The sequence below is a fragment of the Herpailurus yagouaroundi genome, unplaced genomic scaffold, assembly GCF_014898765.1.
Source record: "Herpailurus yagouaroundi ecotype Mexico unplaced genomic scaffold, PumYag 198, whole genome shotgun sequence".
Lineage (NCBI taxonomy): Eukaryota > Metazoa > Chordata > Mammalia > Carnivora > Felidae > Herpailurus > Herpailurus yagouaroundi.
The window spans coordinates 36,017,208-36,036,169 of record NW_024412429.1 but is presented as its reverse complement, the minus strand read 5'-3'; the positions used below and the strand labels follow the sequence as shown (position 1 = coordinate 36,036,169).

Genomic DNA, 18,962 nt, shown 5'->3' with positions numbered 1-18,962 from the left:
AGAAATCAGAAATGTACATACACCAACTTTATTCTTCCTTTTGAGGATTGTTTTGGACATAATAGTTTCTATATATTCCCATAAAATTTTTTCCCCATACAATTTTAGAATGAACCTGTCAATACAGAAATGTTAGCTGGGATTGTTGTATAGAATGTAAATACAAATATGGAAGAACTAACAGTAACAATATTGAGTCTTGTAATCAATGAATATAGTATATCTTTTGACTTGTTAAAATGTTTTAAAATTATTCACAGTGGTGTTTACAGTATAGAGAACTTGGATGTATTTTGTTAAATCTCAGTATATTTATGTATTATTATAAAAATAATTATAAAATTATTGAATGTTATTAGCAAGATTTTCAAATATTGGTTTATATCCTATATCTAAGTTTCCTTTATTAGTCTGGCAGTTTAAACCAGATTATTTAAAAGTATACACATAAACAATCATGTTTATGTATATAAATCTCTTCCTTCTTTTGCAATCTTTATGTCAGTGTGTATATTGTGTCTTTAATTCTCTGAATTCAAGGCATTTTCTTTATATTCACATTTTAGTAGTTAGTTCATGTATTGGCAAACTGTGGACCCTAGATTAAATTTGGCCCGTGGCCAATTTTTCCATGTCCTACAAGCAAAGAATGTTTTTTACATTTAAAATGTTTGTTAGGGGGTGACTGGGTGGCTCAGTAGGTTAAGGATCTGGCTCTTAATTTCAGCTCAGGTCATGATCTCAAGGAGTGTGAGTTTGAGCCCCATGTTAGTCTCTACACTGACAGTAGAGAACCTGCTTAGGATTCTCTCTTTCCCTCTCTCTCTGCCCCTCCCCTGTTCGCACACACTCACTCTCTCAAATAAATAAACATTTTTATAAAATAAATGTTTGTTAAAAGAAGGGGAAGGTGGGGTGAAAAAGGGAAGAGAAGGAGAAGGAAAGAAGGGTTTTTGAAAAAGGAGAAGATGAAAAAGAACAAGATTAAGAAAAATAATAACAAGAATAAGATGTGTAAGAATAGAAGGAAGAAGGGAGAAGGAGGAGGCAGAGAAGGAGAATGAAAAGAAACAGAGACCTCCTATTTGAGCTCTACTATCTCTTTTCCTTTTGAAACTTTAACTACAATACACATCAGGTTCCCTGACTGTGTCCCATATGTTACTGAGGCTGTGCTAATGAAACAAACAAACAATTCCTTTCTTCATCCTTCAGATTGAATAATTTCTATTTATTTGTACTACTTTACCCCCTGACATCACTAATCTATTGTTAAGTAAACCTGGTTAATTTTTCATTGAGATATTTTACTTCTCCGCTTTCTTATTTTTTTATAGTTTCCATTTCTCTGCTGAAATATTCCATGCTTCACTTATTTATAAACATTATTTCCTTTATGTTCTTGGCCATATATACAGTACCTATATAAGTCCTTCCAAACTAATTTCAATACCTCACAGTCTGCTTTTATTGACTGCTTTTTTTCTTGAAAAAACTTTCTTCTTTCTTCTCTTTCTTCTTATGTCTAGGGATTTATGATTTGTACAAGACATTTTGGATGATACAATGTAGACACATGATTCTATTATCTTCCTCTGAAGATTTCTGAATTTGGTTCTAATTGGTAGTAAACACACTGACTGATTGCTAAGAAATTGTAGAGACTTACTTTTACACCGTGAAATGGCAGATGAGCCAAAAGCTCAAGGTGGTTATCTAATCTTCCTAACCTGGTTGACAACTCCAATGTCTGTTTCCTTTATGGTATGCAGACCTAAAAACTCATGCACATCATTGAGCTTTCCAGCGGTTACTTTCCACTGGACTTGTTGGAGTCTCTTGAATGGATGTATGATTAAGGGATCACTTAAGCCTTTGAGGAGTGTTGTTGGAGTCTCCTGAATGGATGTATAAGTAAGGGATCACTTAAGCCTTTGAGGAATGTTGGTATGCAGATTTTGCTCCCCATCTCTGAGCATAGATCTCAGATAATATGTTTTTTTTTTCTTTCAAACCTCAAATTCTTCCAAGTTCTGCCTGCTTTTGATTAATTTCCCAGGACCTCAAATATTTTACTTTTACATTTTGTCTGGAATTAGTATTTGGTATCTGAGAATACATTGGACCACACAAGACAGTCTGACGTTATCCACTGTGGAAACTTCAAGGTTTTTGTTTTTGTTTTTGTTTTTTTAATATGAAATATAATTTATTGTCAAATTGGTTTCCATACAACACCCAGTGCTCATCCCAGCAGGTGTCCTCCTTGATGCCCATCACCCACTTTCCCCTCTCCCCCAGCTTCAAGTTTTTATTACAAGTCAGTTAAGTGAATCTGAGCCTAGATTATGGTATTTTAATACATATAAAAATACTTATGCTACTGCATATGTTAAAAAATTCCATTCTCTAAAAAGCCTAATATTTGGGTAGAAGTCTATTTGTCTTTTATAAAGATATAGGACACAGGTTTGTTTTTGTTTTGTTTGTTTGTTTGTTTGTTTGTTTGTTTGTTTTGCATGGGTTTTACAGCTAAATACCATCTCTACAATTTTTTAAAAGTGATTGTCCTAAAATCTCATTTAAGGTTTATTTACTAAATACACATATTTAATAGTTAAATATAATGTAATGTTTACTTTGATAACTAATTAGTAATCTGAATTATTACTTTAATTAAATTAAAAATCACGTGTAAAGTAGATATATTTACAGAATCTCATATGTTGGTAGGATTCCTTGTCAGCAATCTGATTCAGGCAGATTTCTCCAATTACCACAAAGAGGGCTAATAAATTAGGAGTCTTTTATTTACTCAAGTTCATCATTAAAATCATAAACCACATTTATAACAGCCAAGATCTTATTCAAAAGAAATTTTTTGTCCACAGAGGGTTTTTGTTTTTGTTTTATATTTTGTTTTCATGTCTTAGTGTTTTGTTTTGTTTTGTTTTCCTTGGGAAAAAGCCCTTCTTCCAAGTCTACTCTAGAATTTCTACTCATACTTCAAGCTTCAGTCTAAATGTCACTTCTGTGAAACGTTGTTGACTTCTTTGTGTTATCGCTCCCTCCTCTTTTGTACCACAATGCTCAGTATGTCTATTTTATCACTTGGCACCTTGTATTTAATCAGTGTCTTCCAAGCCTGTTATTCTTGTAAGCTTGTTTAAGACAAAGACCTGGCCTTACCTATCTGTGCTTTGCATAGTGCTTACTTCATAATGGGGAATAAATAAATGTGTCCTAAATGATTGATATTTTATACGGCATGTAAATAACTCTCTAGTTATGACACTTTGATTTATATTAGTAAACAAGTTTACATTTATAAATGAAGCATAGATATATACATATGTAAATGCTATATTTTATGGGTGAAATATATACACCTATATGAATAGACCTATAATATATATAGTGAGACACATATACACAGAGCGCATGTGCCAGTATTTCAGTATATGTACCATAGGCAAATAATTGTTATTTTATTCTTTATCCTATTGCATCTGGAGAATAAATGCTGTAATTAGAGCATATTATCACAGTCTAGGTTTGTTTAATTAAAATATTTTAGCATTAAAACTAGTTGTATTGAATATTTAACATATCTGAGGAATCTTATGAGATCCTTTATATGTTATTCTTTTTAATTTTAGTTTAATAACATCACTATAGTTGCTATTGTTATCCTCCTATCACAAGAAGCAAATAAGTTGCAAGAGGCCACATAGCCGGTAGAGCCACACTGAGATATGAACTCACATTTCTCAATTGTGGAGGAAAAGAAATTGTTTCCCTTGTGGCTATGCTGCCTCTCCGGGAAACCAAATGTTTAATTTGAGTACTTAATATTGTCCTTTTTGTCAGCACCAAATATACATTTCTATTTAATCATATCATGATCAACATGATAAAATTTCCTAAAAAATAAATTTGGGGTGAAATTACTAATTATGAAGTATGTTGTAAGAAAAAAACCCACAAGAAAAAACCCAGAACAAACAAAAAAATCTATCAGAAGGATTTTATTGCAGAATGTATATTAGAGACCATCAGGCAAATACTGTTATTTTTGTTTGTTATAATAATGATACTGGGATTGCGAAAGAGATGCAGACTGAAATCTAGGGGAATTAAAAGACTATCTGCAATTTTCTTTAAAAACTTCAGCAAAGAATGAAAACGAACCCCTATGGCAAAATCTTGATAATTGCTGAATTTAGGATATGGATGTTTATTGTACTTCTTTTTACTTTCGTGTATCCATTTAGAAAAAAGGGATTTTAAAAATTGCAAACATATATTAAAGATAATATGTTATTTTCTCAATATAATTTATTACTGTGTATTATTACATTTATTTTGTCCTTAAAATTTGCTGAATTGAAAATTATTGGTGTTTTTATTACACATGATTAAGAGGCTTTTAATATTCTTCTTAGGTGTCTCCTAATTATCCACGACCATGCCAGCCATGCCATTGTGATCCAATTGGTTCCTTAAATGAAGTCTGTGTGAAGGATGAAAAACATGCTCGGCGAGGTGAGATAGATCTCAGAGGGCCATTTTGATAAAAGTGCAACCATAAGCCAGATATGATAATTTTTAGGGTAACATTTTGCAGTAAATTTTATGTGCTTAATAATTTTGTTCTTGGGGCACTTAGGTGGCTCAGTTGGTTAAGTGTCTGACTCTTGATTTCATTTCAGCCCAGGTCATGATCTCATTGTTTGTGAGTTCAAGCCTGTGTTGGGCTCTGCGCTGATAGCATGGAGCTTTCTTGGGATTCTCTGTTTCCCTCTTTCTCTGACGCACCCCCACTCGCAATCTCTCTTTCTCTCTCTCTTTCTCAAAAATAAATAAACATTTAAAAAGTAATAATAATAATTTTATTCTCGTATCTATCAGTGTTCTCTCCAGGAAAAATTTTTTTTTTAATTTATCTCAATCATTCTTTTCCTGTAAACTAATTATAATTAATTATAATGCTTTAAAAGAAAAAAGTTGAATAATTTATTTTGCATTATATACATATATATGCATTCATATATACATATTTACATGTCTAGGCATATATATCTTCTGGTCAATCAGAAATCTGTGATATATGTAATTTTTAAATGTTGTTTATTGAATTGGTCTGTAGTTTCCATGGTTTTTAGCGTGAAATGACAGCATTTGCTGAGGGATGTGTGTGCAGCAATGGGAGGAGAGAACAGACAGCACATCCTGAGATGTAGTCAATAGTATAGAAAGCAAAGCTAAAAATAGGCAGTAGTCATGAGTTAAAGAAGGGAAAGAGGCTGACCCGAATTTAAGCCAAATGCTTTCGTTGAGGATTGAAATTCATGATGAACTCCAAACACTGAAGAATCAAATGTCAAAATAAGTCCTTAACGTGAAATGTTTAGGAGCTATTTCCAAGAGAGTTGTTTGCCAAAGTTTAGTAGAACATTAGGAAATATCTGAAACACTTTCTTTATATTCTTAAGAATGGATTCTTCTCTTCCTAGGAAAGACTAAAATAAATTATGGCTACAATATAGGTCCCCCCCCCGCTGCCGACATTGGGTTTCACGTTCAAAGATTGGCAATGTTTCTTTGGCACAGTTTAGATTACCTGCTCTCTTTATAAAACTGTAGGATTATCAGTGTAAGCCCAACAATCTTAAAAGATTAAAATACTGATTATTTAAAATCTCAAATGGTGAGCTATTGAGGTCATTTTTCATTTTATGGCCCCTTATCTTTTTGTAGTAACAACTAAATTATGTTATTTTCAGTAATATCATTTAGCTTTTTCTTATACTTTTTAAAGAAGTATATTATTTGTGGAGAAGTGATAAAAATAGAAAAGTAGAAAAATAAGCGTATAATGCAGTGGTAATTCATCATAAATACTCTTATGAAAATGTTTGTGTTAACTTCACATAATGAGTTTTTCCCCAAACCACTGAGGATTTCTCTGAAATCTGGGTTAAGCACTCGAATAGTACATCATTATCTTGATAACCATAATTTATTTACCCACTCAACTTTACATAGATATTAAGATTGTTTCTAATTTTGTTTATTGTAACCAATGCTTCAGTGAAGATTTTTGTGTATAAATATTTTTCAATTAGGGGTGCCTGGGTGGCTTAGTCAGTTAAGCGTCTGACTCTTGATTTCCACTCTCATCATGATTTCACAGTTTGTGAGTTTGAGCCCTTCATCAGGCTCTGTGCTGATGGCTCAGAGCCTGTTTGGGATTCTCTCTTTCCTCCTTTCTCTCTGTCCCTCCCCTACTTACACTTTCTCCCCGTCTCTCTCGCAAAAATAAACATTAAACAAAATTTTTTTCAATTATTATGAAAGCAATACATAGTAAAAACGAGATTTTGATGATAGGGAAGAGAATAAAATAAATAGCAATAGCATCCTCTTCAATTTATTCACCCCCCATCTTGTTTACAAATTTAATCACACTGAGACATTTTTTCTACTAAGTTCTTCTGGAAGAACTTATCTTACAAACAATATCTAAATAATATTCTTAGCATTTTCATCACCATTAAATACTGCCTATTGACTCTCCATCTTAAAAGACAAATGTTTTGGGGCACCTGGTTGACTCAGTTAGTTAAGCGTCCGACTTCAGCTCAGGTCATGATCTCATGGTTTGTGAAATTGAGCCCCTCATCGGGCTCTGTGCTAACAGCTCAGAGACTGGAGCCTGCTTCACATTCTGTGTCTCCGTCTCTCTCAGTCCCTTCCCCACTCTCACTCTGTCTTTCTTCCTCTCAAAAATAAATAAACATTACAATTTTTTTTAATTAAAATAAAAGATAAATATTTCATTTATGCCACCTCCTTCCTTCTCTCCAGTATTCAGACATTTTTAATTATGTATTTCATCTTTGGTATCTTTATCATATTACATAAAAGCTTAAATCACTATTTCATGATCCATTAAATTTAAACTAATCTATTGGTCAGCTGTTATTATGTTTTTTTTACGGTTATCTTTGCTAGATTTTGATACCAAGTTTTTACTAGCTTCATAGACTAAATTACATAGCTTTCCACATTTTTAAACTTTGAAAACACTCTGTAAAAACTAACTGGTACCATAACTTTTTGTGGTAATTCTTTGATCATTTGTCCTCTTTTGATATATTTAATTATCTTTAAGGTACTCTTTTTGCCTTTTTTTCTTTTTCTTTATTTTTCAAATCTTCCTTCTTTCCTATAGTGGTCATATTGTTTTTTTCTTTTTTTATTATTACATGAATTAAATTTTAATTTGTGTATATTATTTTTCTAAGAATTTAAGTATGTAAGCTTAAAAGTTTACTTTAAGCAACTGTTTTTTCTATATCCCATAAACATTGTTAAATTTCTTTCTCACAGCTGTTATATTCTATTTAGAAAATTATTTAGTCTGCAATTGAAGTCTTGATTTTCTCTTTTACCCAAGAGATATAAGGAGAAATATTTATTTATTAACTTTTAGAGTGATTGAATTTTGTTTAAGATTCTATTAACATGTTGATGTTTAGAATTAATGTAATACTAATTTATTATGACATATGTTATGAAAGTAGAAGTATTAATTTATGTTAAGAAAACAAGACTGATAATTTCTGCTTTGGGAAATTGAAACTTTCTATAGATTAGTTAATGATAAGCTACAATAGGTATTTATAACCATATAATGTGTAATTCAACAATAGATTATTCACATTTTTCTATGTCTTTTTTTTTTCTAATCCATCTGCAAATATTTGAAGTGGGTAGGTTAATATTCTTAGCCACTGATTTTTGGCGAGTTTCTTTTTGAGCCCCCAAATCTTCTGTTGTCTATATATTTTTGTACTTAAAATCAGTGCTTCTATGGTGTATAAATATAACTTAATGTGTTTTTTATTGCATCTTCATCAGTGTAAAATGAGAGCTTGTCCTAATGAATCTATTTTAATTGGATTCTACTTTGGCCATTACTAATACTACAACTGTTTTTACATTTCTGTATGTTTTCCTAATGTAGATTAACATTCTTTCACTTTTAATATTTCTTATCATTTTATGTATCTCTTCTGAACATTACACACACGTAGTTTTTATTTTAATTTTTTAACGTTTTTATTTTATTATTTTTGGGAGACACAGAGAGACAGAGCATGAGCAGGGGAGGGGCTGAGAGAGAAGGAGATACAGAATGTAAAGCAGGCTCCAGGCTCTGAGACATGAGCACAGAGCCCAATGAGGGATTTAAACTCACAAACCGTGAGATCGTGACCTGAGCCGACATCGGCCACTTAACCAACAGAGCCATACAGGCGCCCCCATACACATAGTTTTAATAGCAGCAGTAAGACCGTGAAATTTACACATGGTTGGCGTGTGGGTCTGACAGTCTTTCTGTCCTTCTGTGTCCTTTCACATTGTAACATTTCTTCGCTTGTTTTTCCCCTCCTTTCCTTTTTTGAGTGGGCTGTATTTTACTGATTTGCTCTTATATTTTTCCAGATTCTGAAAGTCAGAAACTTGTATTTAGTCATCTGTATTTTTCTATTTTCTAATCAAAGACAAGAATAAAAATTGTCTCCTGCATTTCTCTGTTTAAAAAGAAAAAGTAAATTTAAACTGCTTTCATGTCCCTCCTTCCTTACCCTCAAAATGTCTGTTCACATGAACCCTCAGTCTTTTTGTTGTTGTTATACTCAGTGATGTCATACTTAGATTATTGTTTTTTTTCATTTTTGGTTTAAGTATATTTTTGATCCCCAGACAGTTTCCATCTCATGGTAGTCTGAGTTATGAACCAACAGGTATCACAAGTCACTGCTTATTCTTCATGGAGTGTCCTCAGTCAGTTATGGAAATTAGTCCTTGATCATTGTGACAGTTTTTCTGTGACATTGGTTTTGGTAGATGCTTTGAGATTTTATCTTTTTTTATTATTATTATTCTTAACATCTTCAATGATACCCCAAAATGCTGTGTTAGCGAATTGTAGCCAGCTTCTAAGTGAGCCTTATGCCTTTTGATTTTCTCTTTTCTTTACTGATATACATCAGTTTTCTAACGTTTGTGTCAAAATAGAATCTAAACGTTACTATAATTAAAACCTCAGGAACAAGATTATGTATTTGTTTTTGAAGTGTTCATATGTGCCTTATCTTCCCTTAGGTCTGGCACCTGGGTCTTGTCCTTGCAAACCTGGCTTCAGAGGCGTGAGTTGTGATCGATGTGCCAGGGGCTACACTGGCTACCCAGACTGCAAACCCTGTAACTGCAGTGGCGCAGGGAGCGCAAATGAGGACCCTTGTTTTGGACCCTGTAACTGCAAGGTGCGTCATACATTCTGGTAATGTCCACTGTCAAGACAGAAGGTCACTTTCCTTTGTTTCTCTGTTCTTCTGTGTCTGTTGGCATTAAGCAAATTGTAACAACTTCTCCTGTAAACCTCCACTACTTTATATTTGGCACTCGTGTGTTTTTACAACCAGGTTCACTGCTGCAAGGCACCTCCCATTTGTCTAAAAACCTACAAACACATGAAGGCCAGGTCACCTTAAGAATAGGTGACATTTTATAGCTAAACCACTTTTCTCCCATTACCCATCTAGTCAGTTGACTTAAAAATAGACAGCACAACAAATAGCAAACCTGAAAAACTACTGTACATTCAAATATACCATAGCTTTGTATTTAATTTTGAAAATAATTTGTCCAAGGTTGTATTCCAGACTTTTGAGTAATCTTCTGAAGTTTAAACCCAGATTGTCAGCAAATACCATATTCAAATTCTTCTGTTTTATTAGCAAAAATGTAAGAAGCCATAGTGGAATTGATTAAAGCCTCAGTATTTCCTCCCAAGAGTACTTTCAGAAATATGACTTTATTTGTTGTACATACCCCCAGCCTAATAGCTCATCATGTTAATGCCAAGGGATACATTACAGCTACAGCTTATACACATAGAGGAAATGGAGACATGCACAAGTCTAAAATGATAGAATTGATTTCCTTTAGCTATAGCAATCAGTTCCAAAACACTGGAATTAAACAATGTTATCTACATTAGTTTAGAGAATGAAAAATCCATTGAAAATGTTAGAATGTCATACTGATATAAAAATGAATGTTACTCATTTTTTTTTTGTTGTTCTCAATCATGGTTGGAACCTTATGAAGAATTTTTATTCATTCATTAGTCTTACCTAGGAAGCTATATATTATATGCTTACGTTTGTTGTATGTGTGCATGTGCATGCAAACATTAAAGTATAACACAAGGGGTGCCTGGTTGGCTCAGCTGGTTAAGCATGTAACTTCGGTTCAGGTGATGATCTCACAGTTCATGGGTTCGAGCTCCACATTGGGCTCTGTGCTGACAGCTCGGAGCCTGGAGCCTGCTTCAGATTCTTTGTCTGCCTCTCTCTGTCCCTCTCCCGCTCGCACTCTGTCTCTTTCTCTCTCTCTCTTAAAAATAAACAAAAACATTAAAAAAAATGTAAAGCATAACACGAGAAGTAAATATTAGTATTAATGTGACATGCATATTTACTGGGACAATAATGTTTGAAATAGCAAGCTAAATATTATAATAGTTGCATAATTGGTATACATCATAGGTAATTTAGGTGCCTTTCTTGACTACTTAAACAGTAAAACTCCTGTCTGTGTAAATTGGTAGGAAGTCCATAATCTATGGTAAAAGTTGTCTTGTACTGGAACATACTAAATTTTCTAGATATAGTACATTTTATTCCAGTATTATTTGAAATGACAAATTAGTATAGACCAATACCATGTAGCAGTCCGTCAGCGATCCCTTGTTTAAGGATACCTCCCTTTTCATCCTGTGTGTCTTTATGGGCAAACCTAAGGGCTTAGTTCATTTTCTCTAACATTTACCAAAATGAAGCATGTGTGAATTTTATTTCTTTCACAAAACTCCACAAAGATCTCTAATTTTTATCACTTGTTCAAATGCAGGACAGGCAAAGCTGAGTTTAAAATGGGAGTGAAACCTCCTGAGTCTCTAGGATATAGGAAATCAAACTGGAAAAAGAGAAAGGGAATGCTTTCATACACCCACCCTGCATACACACACCGTAGATGCCTGGTGTTTGCAAGGAGAGAGTAACGAGTGAGTGAGGGATGCAGAACTCCAGAGAGCCCCCGGAGCTGCTGCGGGCCCTCTGCCTGCCCACGGCCTGCCTGTCTTGTAGAGCGATTACAATCCTCGTTAAGAAAAATGCCTCCTACAGAGACACTGGAAGCTTTACACAGACATTAAAATACAACAATAGGAGCACCTGGGTGGCTCAGTCTGTTAATTGTCCTGACTTTGACTCAAGTCACGAACTCACAGTTTTTGAGTTCAAGCTCCTCATTGGGCTCTCTGCTGTCAGCTCAGAGCCCGCTGCAGATCCTCTGTCTCCCTAACTCTCTCTCTCCACCCCTCTCTACCCTCCCCTGTCCTCTCTATCTCTCTCTCAAAAAAAAAAAAAACATTAAAAAAAACAACTACTGGGGCGCCTGGGTGGCTCAGTCGGTTAAGCAGCTGACTTCGGCTCAGGTCATGATCTCGCGGTATGGGATTTCGAGCCCCACGTTGGGCTCTGTGCTGACAGCTCAGAGCCTGGAGCCTGTTTCAGATTCTGTGTCTCCCTCTCTCTGACCCTGTTCATGCTCTGTCTCTCCCTGTCTCAAAAATAAATAAAACGTTAAAAAAGAAATTAAAAAAAAAACCCAACCACTATATATAGCAATTAAGAAAACATAAGCGAATGAACAATTAAGTGAAGAGCATCATTACACGAGTTGCCTTTCAACTGTGTGGTACTTCAAATGGATGATTATAAGCTCTTATAAACTAATTTTTTTAGGGTAAAAACTTGCAAAAAACAGGTTTTAATAGATATCTGCATAATTAAAAAAATCACTAATTATATGCATATAGAAAATGAATCATATCATAATATGTATGCATGTAATGTGCTATAATTAATTACCTATAGCCCCTTGTTTATAAAAATAATACATACCCAGTGCTCCACTAAGATACACATATAATTTAAATACTGAACAGATATTTATTAATGTAGAAGGAAATGTGGTAGCTCGTTCTGTCTTACATAAAAATGATTTGATGTAGGTGTGTCAGTTGATTAAAACAACATGGATCGATCAAAGTGGCATTTAACAAATAGTACTTTATTGAGCAGCTAAGATACTGGAGACTTAAATTCAAATAGAATTAGAATGAGATCTATGCAAGGGCTCATTTCCAAAATGCATATTAACCAGTAAACATATGCACATTTATTCCGTGACACTATTACATGTAATAGTTTTTCATAATTTTTATTAGGAAAAAGTATCATACTTAATGAAATACGTAGATCTTTTAAGAAAGCACTTTGTTATAAGGTCTTAAGTCTAAATATATTTCTATTATAACTTTTAAAACTTCTATTTTTTAAGTTTATTTATTTATTTTTGAGAGAGACAGAGAGAGTGAGTGGGGGAGGGGCAGAGAGAAAAGGACAGAGAGAATCCTAAGCAGACTCTGCACTGTCAGCACAGAGCCAGACACGGGGCTTGATCTCACAACTGTGAGATCATGACCTGAATCTTAATAGAGAGTCAGATGCTTAACTGACTAAGCCACCCAGGCTCCCCTATTTCTATTATAACTTTGAAATAGTTAGCACTCTGGTAAAATATCATACTGAGAAAAATGGGCACCACTTCTGGCACTTTAAATATAAGTATGCTGGATGAAACAAAGAAAATCAATTTGTAATCATGTTGATTCAGGAAAGAGAGGGAAAGCCCTCGATGTTAGGAATTCTAAGTTAAAGGGAAGGAAATCTCCCCCTTTAAAGGGAAATCTAAGTTAAGCATAAACCCAAGCAAAGCTGAGCAAGGAAGGTCTTAATCCAAAAATGCGGGTTAAAGTTTGGAGTTTGAATGGCCTCTCTGGGAATTGACATTAGGATTGGAATCACAGAGTGAAATTAAAACAGAATTCACTTAAGCTTGGACTCTGGAATTGTCCCCTGACAGTGAAATAGGCGCTAGAAAATTCCACCTGCAAGCTGGAAGTGGCAATAGTCACTTTCTTTTTCCTTTGGGGCTCTAGGTAAAGAAAAATTAGTGTGCGGTGAGGAATCAAACACCCAAACCTGTGAACAGGGTCAGTTTTATTCTCCCTTTATTCTAAAAATTTTCAAAAGGCAGGTGAGTGGTATCCCCATAGGAAAGAGAGTATAGCCTCACCTGATACTGAGCTCACCATAAAAGCGTGTACTGCGCAAAAGGAAAATAACTACCAAATGAAATCAGAAGCCACAAAAGTCGGAATGTTTGTACACTAAGAACTAGAAAGAATCAGATAATCTGAAAGAATGTATAAACATAAGAATATATGAGCATGGGGGCGCCTGGGTGGCGCGGTCTGTTAAGCGTCCGACTTCAGCCAGGTCACGATCTCGCGGTCCATGAGTTCGAGCCCCGCGTCAGGCTCTGGGCTGATGGCTCAGAGCCTGGAGCCTGTTTCCGATTCTGTGTCTCCCTCTCTCTCTGCCCCTCCCCCGTTCATGCTCTGTCTCTCTCTGTCCCAAAAATAAATAAACGTTGAAAAAAAAAATTAAAAAAAAAAGAATATATGAGCATGTTTTTATGATTTTTATCATGATTTTTATCTGATAAAAATCATAAAAATATGTGGAAAATACATAATCATAAAAATATGATTCAAACATAAAACAATAAAAAAGAATAGGAAAAAAACAATACAAAATAGGCCACTATATTAACATAAAAGAATAAGCAGCTTTAGAAAAGAAGTCAATATTTACTTCTAGAAATAGAACAGTTTCATATAGTTGAAATTTAAAATTCAGCGAATGGGCTGAGCAAAGGTTTAGAAACTGCTTAATAAAGAATTAGAAATCCAGACCTGAGGAAATTACCTATAAATTGACATAGAGAGGTAAAGAAATAAAAATATGAGATCCTAAGCAGCATGGCTAATGGAAGGATAAAATTCAACCTAAGTTTAGCAGCAATCACCACAGAAGAGATTATTAGATGAAATAGGGGAGAAAGAATATCCAAGACATTATGGAGAGAAGAATTGTCAAGAGTTAAAGAAAATTATACATTTTCTGTTTGAAGAATATAAAAAAGAAATTCGCTCCTAGTAGAAAGCCTGCCCACTGGTCAAGATTGAGCGAAAAAGTGTAAAATTTATTAGATATCCTATATTTTTATCATACATATCATATGTACCAGAGACAAATATGTATCTATCCTATGTGCTAGAGACAAATATCAGATTATTGCTTGTGTTTACCATTCACAGCCCAACTTCATTGAAAAAAACTGCTCAATGATGCATATACTTTAGAAAGAAGAATATTCAACCCAGAAGAGAGTTCTACTGGCTTGCAGAATGCAAGAATCAACCTATAAAACACAATAGCATTTCTATATATCAGTGATAACTAAATATAAAATGTAATGAAAATATTTAGAAAAGCAGCAAAACCTATATGATACCTAGAAATACATATTTAAAATGGAAATACTTTTTAAGGAGATTATCAAAGAACATAAGATTAAATCTTTATTTGATTTTTTTTAAGATAAAATTTTAAATGGGGAGGTAGCTAATACTATCCAATCCTGGTGAAAATCTGTAGAAATGGAAATGTTTACTACTGCTGTCATTTGGGGAAATTAGTACTACAACCTTAGGAAGACAATAGGGCATCTAGTATTGTTAAGATAATGAAGTCCTGTCAGTCACCAACTCCACTGTAGACATTCATACTAAAGAAACGTGTACAATTTGTAGAAAGAAGCAAATGAAAGATGTTCAACATATACCTCCTTGTTATAATAAAAATTATGGGGTGCCTGGGTGACTCGGTCAGTTAAGCATCCAACTTTGGCTCAGGTCATGATCTCACAGTTCGTGAGTTCAAGCCCTGCATTGGGCTCTGTACTGACAGCTCAGAGCCTGTAGCCTGCTTCGGATTCTGTGTCTCCCTCTCTTTCTGCCCCTCCCCTGCTCACACTCTGTCTCACACTCTCTCAAAAATAAATAAACATTTGATTTTTTAAAAAATTTTAAATCAGTAAAAAATGAATTTAATAAATAATAAATTTAATAAATACAAATAAAATTAGAAAAAAATCTAAATATCCACAAATTAGTAAGAAAAATGAAGTGTAACATATTCATAAAATCTGACACAAGAAACAGTTCAAGTGAGTGAAATAGGTTCACATGTCTAAACATTGATTAATTTTGGAAACTTCGGGTAAAGTGAAGAAAACTAATATCATCATGTTATCATTTGTGTAAAGTTGTAAGACATAAAACAATTGTATGTTGAGTGAAAACACACAAATATAAATTTCAGAAGAGTAGTTAACTCTAGAGAAAATGGAAAGGGAACAGGACAGAAATGAAGTGAGATTCAGATGTGCCTAAGTATTTCTTTAAAAATATATCTGAAGCATACACGAAAAAAATGTTAATATTTTTAACCTCTAGTTGTTGTACATACTTTTCTGGTGCTTTAAAATAATTCCTAATTTAAAATTTCTTTAAGCAAAAGAAAATAAAATCTAATTAGAAAAGAGGTAAATGAAAATTTTAATATATATCAACTACTATCAATTTTACACATAGATTTTCTGTTATATTCTTGCTTAGGGAATGATATTAATGAATAACATCCTCATTATATTTCAAAATATGAAAACAATGCTAGCTCAAGACATGAAAATAGTTACTAATTTTTATGCATTATTAAAATTTTTGAAATTTCTCTATCTTCTTGTGCATTAAAAGAGGCAAGCATTCTCAGATATATAAGTCAGTTGAATGTAAATGCTCTTCGACTTTTGTATTTAAGTACCACAGGCTAGAAATTGGCTCTTTTGAAGTTTGGTGTCATGTTATCAAAGTCAGTTGGATTTCAGACTCTGATACATAATATAAACTGACCTTGATCTAGGTTGGAACATGTCCTTTTATTTTTATCAAAGTCTTATAATAGAAAGATAAGTAGTGAAGTAAAAGATTAGATATCAAAGTGTGTATTTCATTGTGCTTTGCTTTGGGTTTTTATTGCATTTTCAGTTAAGTCCTTACTGGCCCAAAAGCTTTTGTGATCTGACCTTGGGCTCTCTTCCCAGAATTTTCTTGAGCTTCAGTCACTGTCTCCCAGCCTTGCTTACATTCTGTGAGGCACCAAGCTCTTCCTAACTCTGGAATTTCAGAGTCTATTTAGATGGGTGGGAAAACCTCACACCTGGCCCATCCCTTGGCTTAACTAGGCAATTTTCAAGGCTCGCTTGCCTTTCTTAGCAAAGCTGGGACGCTAGATCTCCCATAGATATCATGCTTCTGCCGTAATCACTTGTAACATCTTTGTCTTTCCTTTATGATATCTTCACAACTTGCAATCTATTTAATATCTCACATCTGTTATATATTTTCTTCATCAATCAATAAGCTGACAGTGACTCATACATAAAAAAGAAGGTAGAAAGGAAACTAAACAATTGTGAAGATTTGAAAATCACTTAAATTGGCTGATTCATATTTCTTAATCTAGAAAATGATGATATTAAATCCTTCTTACCTAGCTCTCAGCTGATGAAATTATAGCAGTGAAGCCTTGTGCAAGTATAAGGGATCATCATAAATACCTACTCATTACTTTTTCTGTTTATTTGTATTTCTTTTTACAAGTAGAGGTAAGTTTTCATTCTTTTCCCCTAATTGGATTTTCGTGGTGTGTGCTAAGATTTTTAATGGTTTTGTATATTGCTTTTTTCCATTTCTATACAGAAATGATCACCTCATTAACTTGTTAGGCTCGAACCCTGGGCATTTCTACAAAAAGCTTTCAATTTATATATTTGATCCTGAATCTAAACTACAGATGTAAATTTTTTAGCATAAAAAGTTCATACAGGAATTTGTCTCTTACAACAGCCACAGTTAAAGAAATTATGTTAATCAATTTTGTAATATTAAAAGCTGAACTTGTGAAAAGTGAGAATGATTTTCTTTTCTTTTCTCTGTCTCCCTAACCTACCCACTATTTATTATTATTTAGCCACAGAACAATGTACTTAAAGAGTAAGCACTCAACAAATAGTGCTGATTAGCTAATTATCCTTCTTTTGTTAACTTCTTTAAATACTAGGATGCATTAGAATGAAGGGCAAAACAGAGGAAAATCTGTAATTGACTACAAACACCCCCCAAAACAAGCATGACTGCAACATTCCTGAAGCAATTATCACAAAACATAACTTAAATAGTCACTGGAGATCCTCTTGGTAACTTTGTCAATAGAATTCCCAGTTGACTAACAATCACAGTTAAACATGTACTGCTGAAGTTGTACCTAATTTATAAGAAGGCGGCTTCATGAGAATGGAGGCAGGGAAGCGATTGTGACTCCATTTCTCTAGAGAGAGGCTGTGTTGAGGAAACTCTAGCAAAAAGAAAATTGGTGTCAACCCAACAGTATCTGACTTTAAGAAAAAAGAACCTTATAAGGTTTTACTAATTCAACTATGTTTTCAGAGGAAAAGAGTACCAAAGGAAAAAGGGCAGTTACTATGAATATTTTGTAGGATGGCCACAACATATCTAATTATATACTCGGCTAAATATATTCTGTAGAAATATGTGTCTAAAGCACACTTTTCTCCCTAAAGCGATGAAAATTGGTTCTAAGGGATTGAAGTGCCATTTTCATTTTATGTATACAGCAAACATATTCATACAGTGTATTTGTACATAGAGTGTATCTGTGGACTTAAGATTTCATGGTAGGGATGATTATGAAAAAAAAAAAAAAAATGAAAGATGCTCCTTAGGGGCTTGATAATAAAATCTAGGTTGAGAACCACTGGTCTAAAGTGAAATTGCACTTTTTTTTTTATTATCACCATATATAAGAGGATAAAACTATTATATGGATTAATTATTTATCACGGAAAAATAATTGACTATTATTAGTTGTTATTTAGTTATTTTAATATAACCAATTAGAATAATGGTTTAGAAACCAAGAAAGTAGAATATTTGGTTTTAAGACAATATGGTGATATAAGGGAACATTAATCTCTAGGATGGAAGTCTGGAGCATTCTGGAAATTACCTGTGTCATAGGTTTAGATGTAAAAATGATCAATAAATTTGACTCTAAATAAATAATATATTATACCTTTACTGGATTGACAAGAGCTGTCCGTTTGAATGAATGCTGAGAAAGGATAGATTAGACTCCCTTTTGTTTGAACAGAACAACCTTTAAAAATTTTATGAAATTATATGTTAACTCTTTTCGAAGTTGATTAGTACAAAGGAGTGATAGAATAATAGCTAAAGGGGAGAGAAATCTCATAATGACTAAAAGAGCATTTAGGCTGGAAGTTGCAAACTCACCATCATTAGATATTGAAGATCAATTTCTTTCACACCTGTCTTATTTTTACTTCAGAGGTATAGAGGACTGTAGTGATGAATCCAGTGTCTGACTCAGGGCAAATACTCAGTAACCCTTTTAGGGAAGGGACTTCCTTCTACCTTGTAGTCAACGTGTTTCCCCTTACTCTTACTTCCTTTGCTATAATTCTCCTGAAGGCATTTTTCTATTTCCTCTGGCTTCTCATATAATGCTTTATATGTAGTAGCTCACCTATGATTTGATAATGAGTGAGTAATAATAGCAAATAAAGGAATAGTGAGAAATAATGGATAGAGGTTTTAATAATGCAATATTGACACCATAGTGAATTAAATTGCTCAAGGAATTTACCCATAAAGCAAATGACTCATTCTCAATCTGAGAATCAAAAATTTAAGTCCTGGACCATTCATATCAAAACAACCTTCCAAAAATGAATCAAGACTACAATCA

General features: G+C 33.6%; 1 protein-coding gene across 1 annotated transcript in view; it reads left to right on the top strand.

The window, feature by feature from the left end:
- Window positions 1-18,962, top strand: part of LAMA2 (laminin subunit alpha 2) — a 395,150-nt gene that overhangs the window by 28,120 nt on the left and 348,068 nt on the right. Inside the window, exons 6-7 of the mRNA XM_040449243.1 lie at window positions 4,446-4,545; window positions 9,178-9,338. Of these exons, the coding sequence (XP_040305177.1) occupies window positions 4,446-4,545; window positions 9,178-9,338 (261 nt within the window). The remainder of the gene's footprint in view (window positions 1-4,445; window positions 4,546-9,177; window positions 9,339-18,962) is intronic.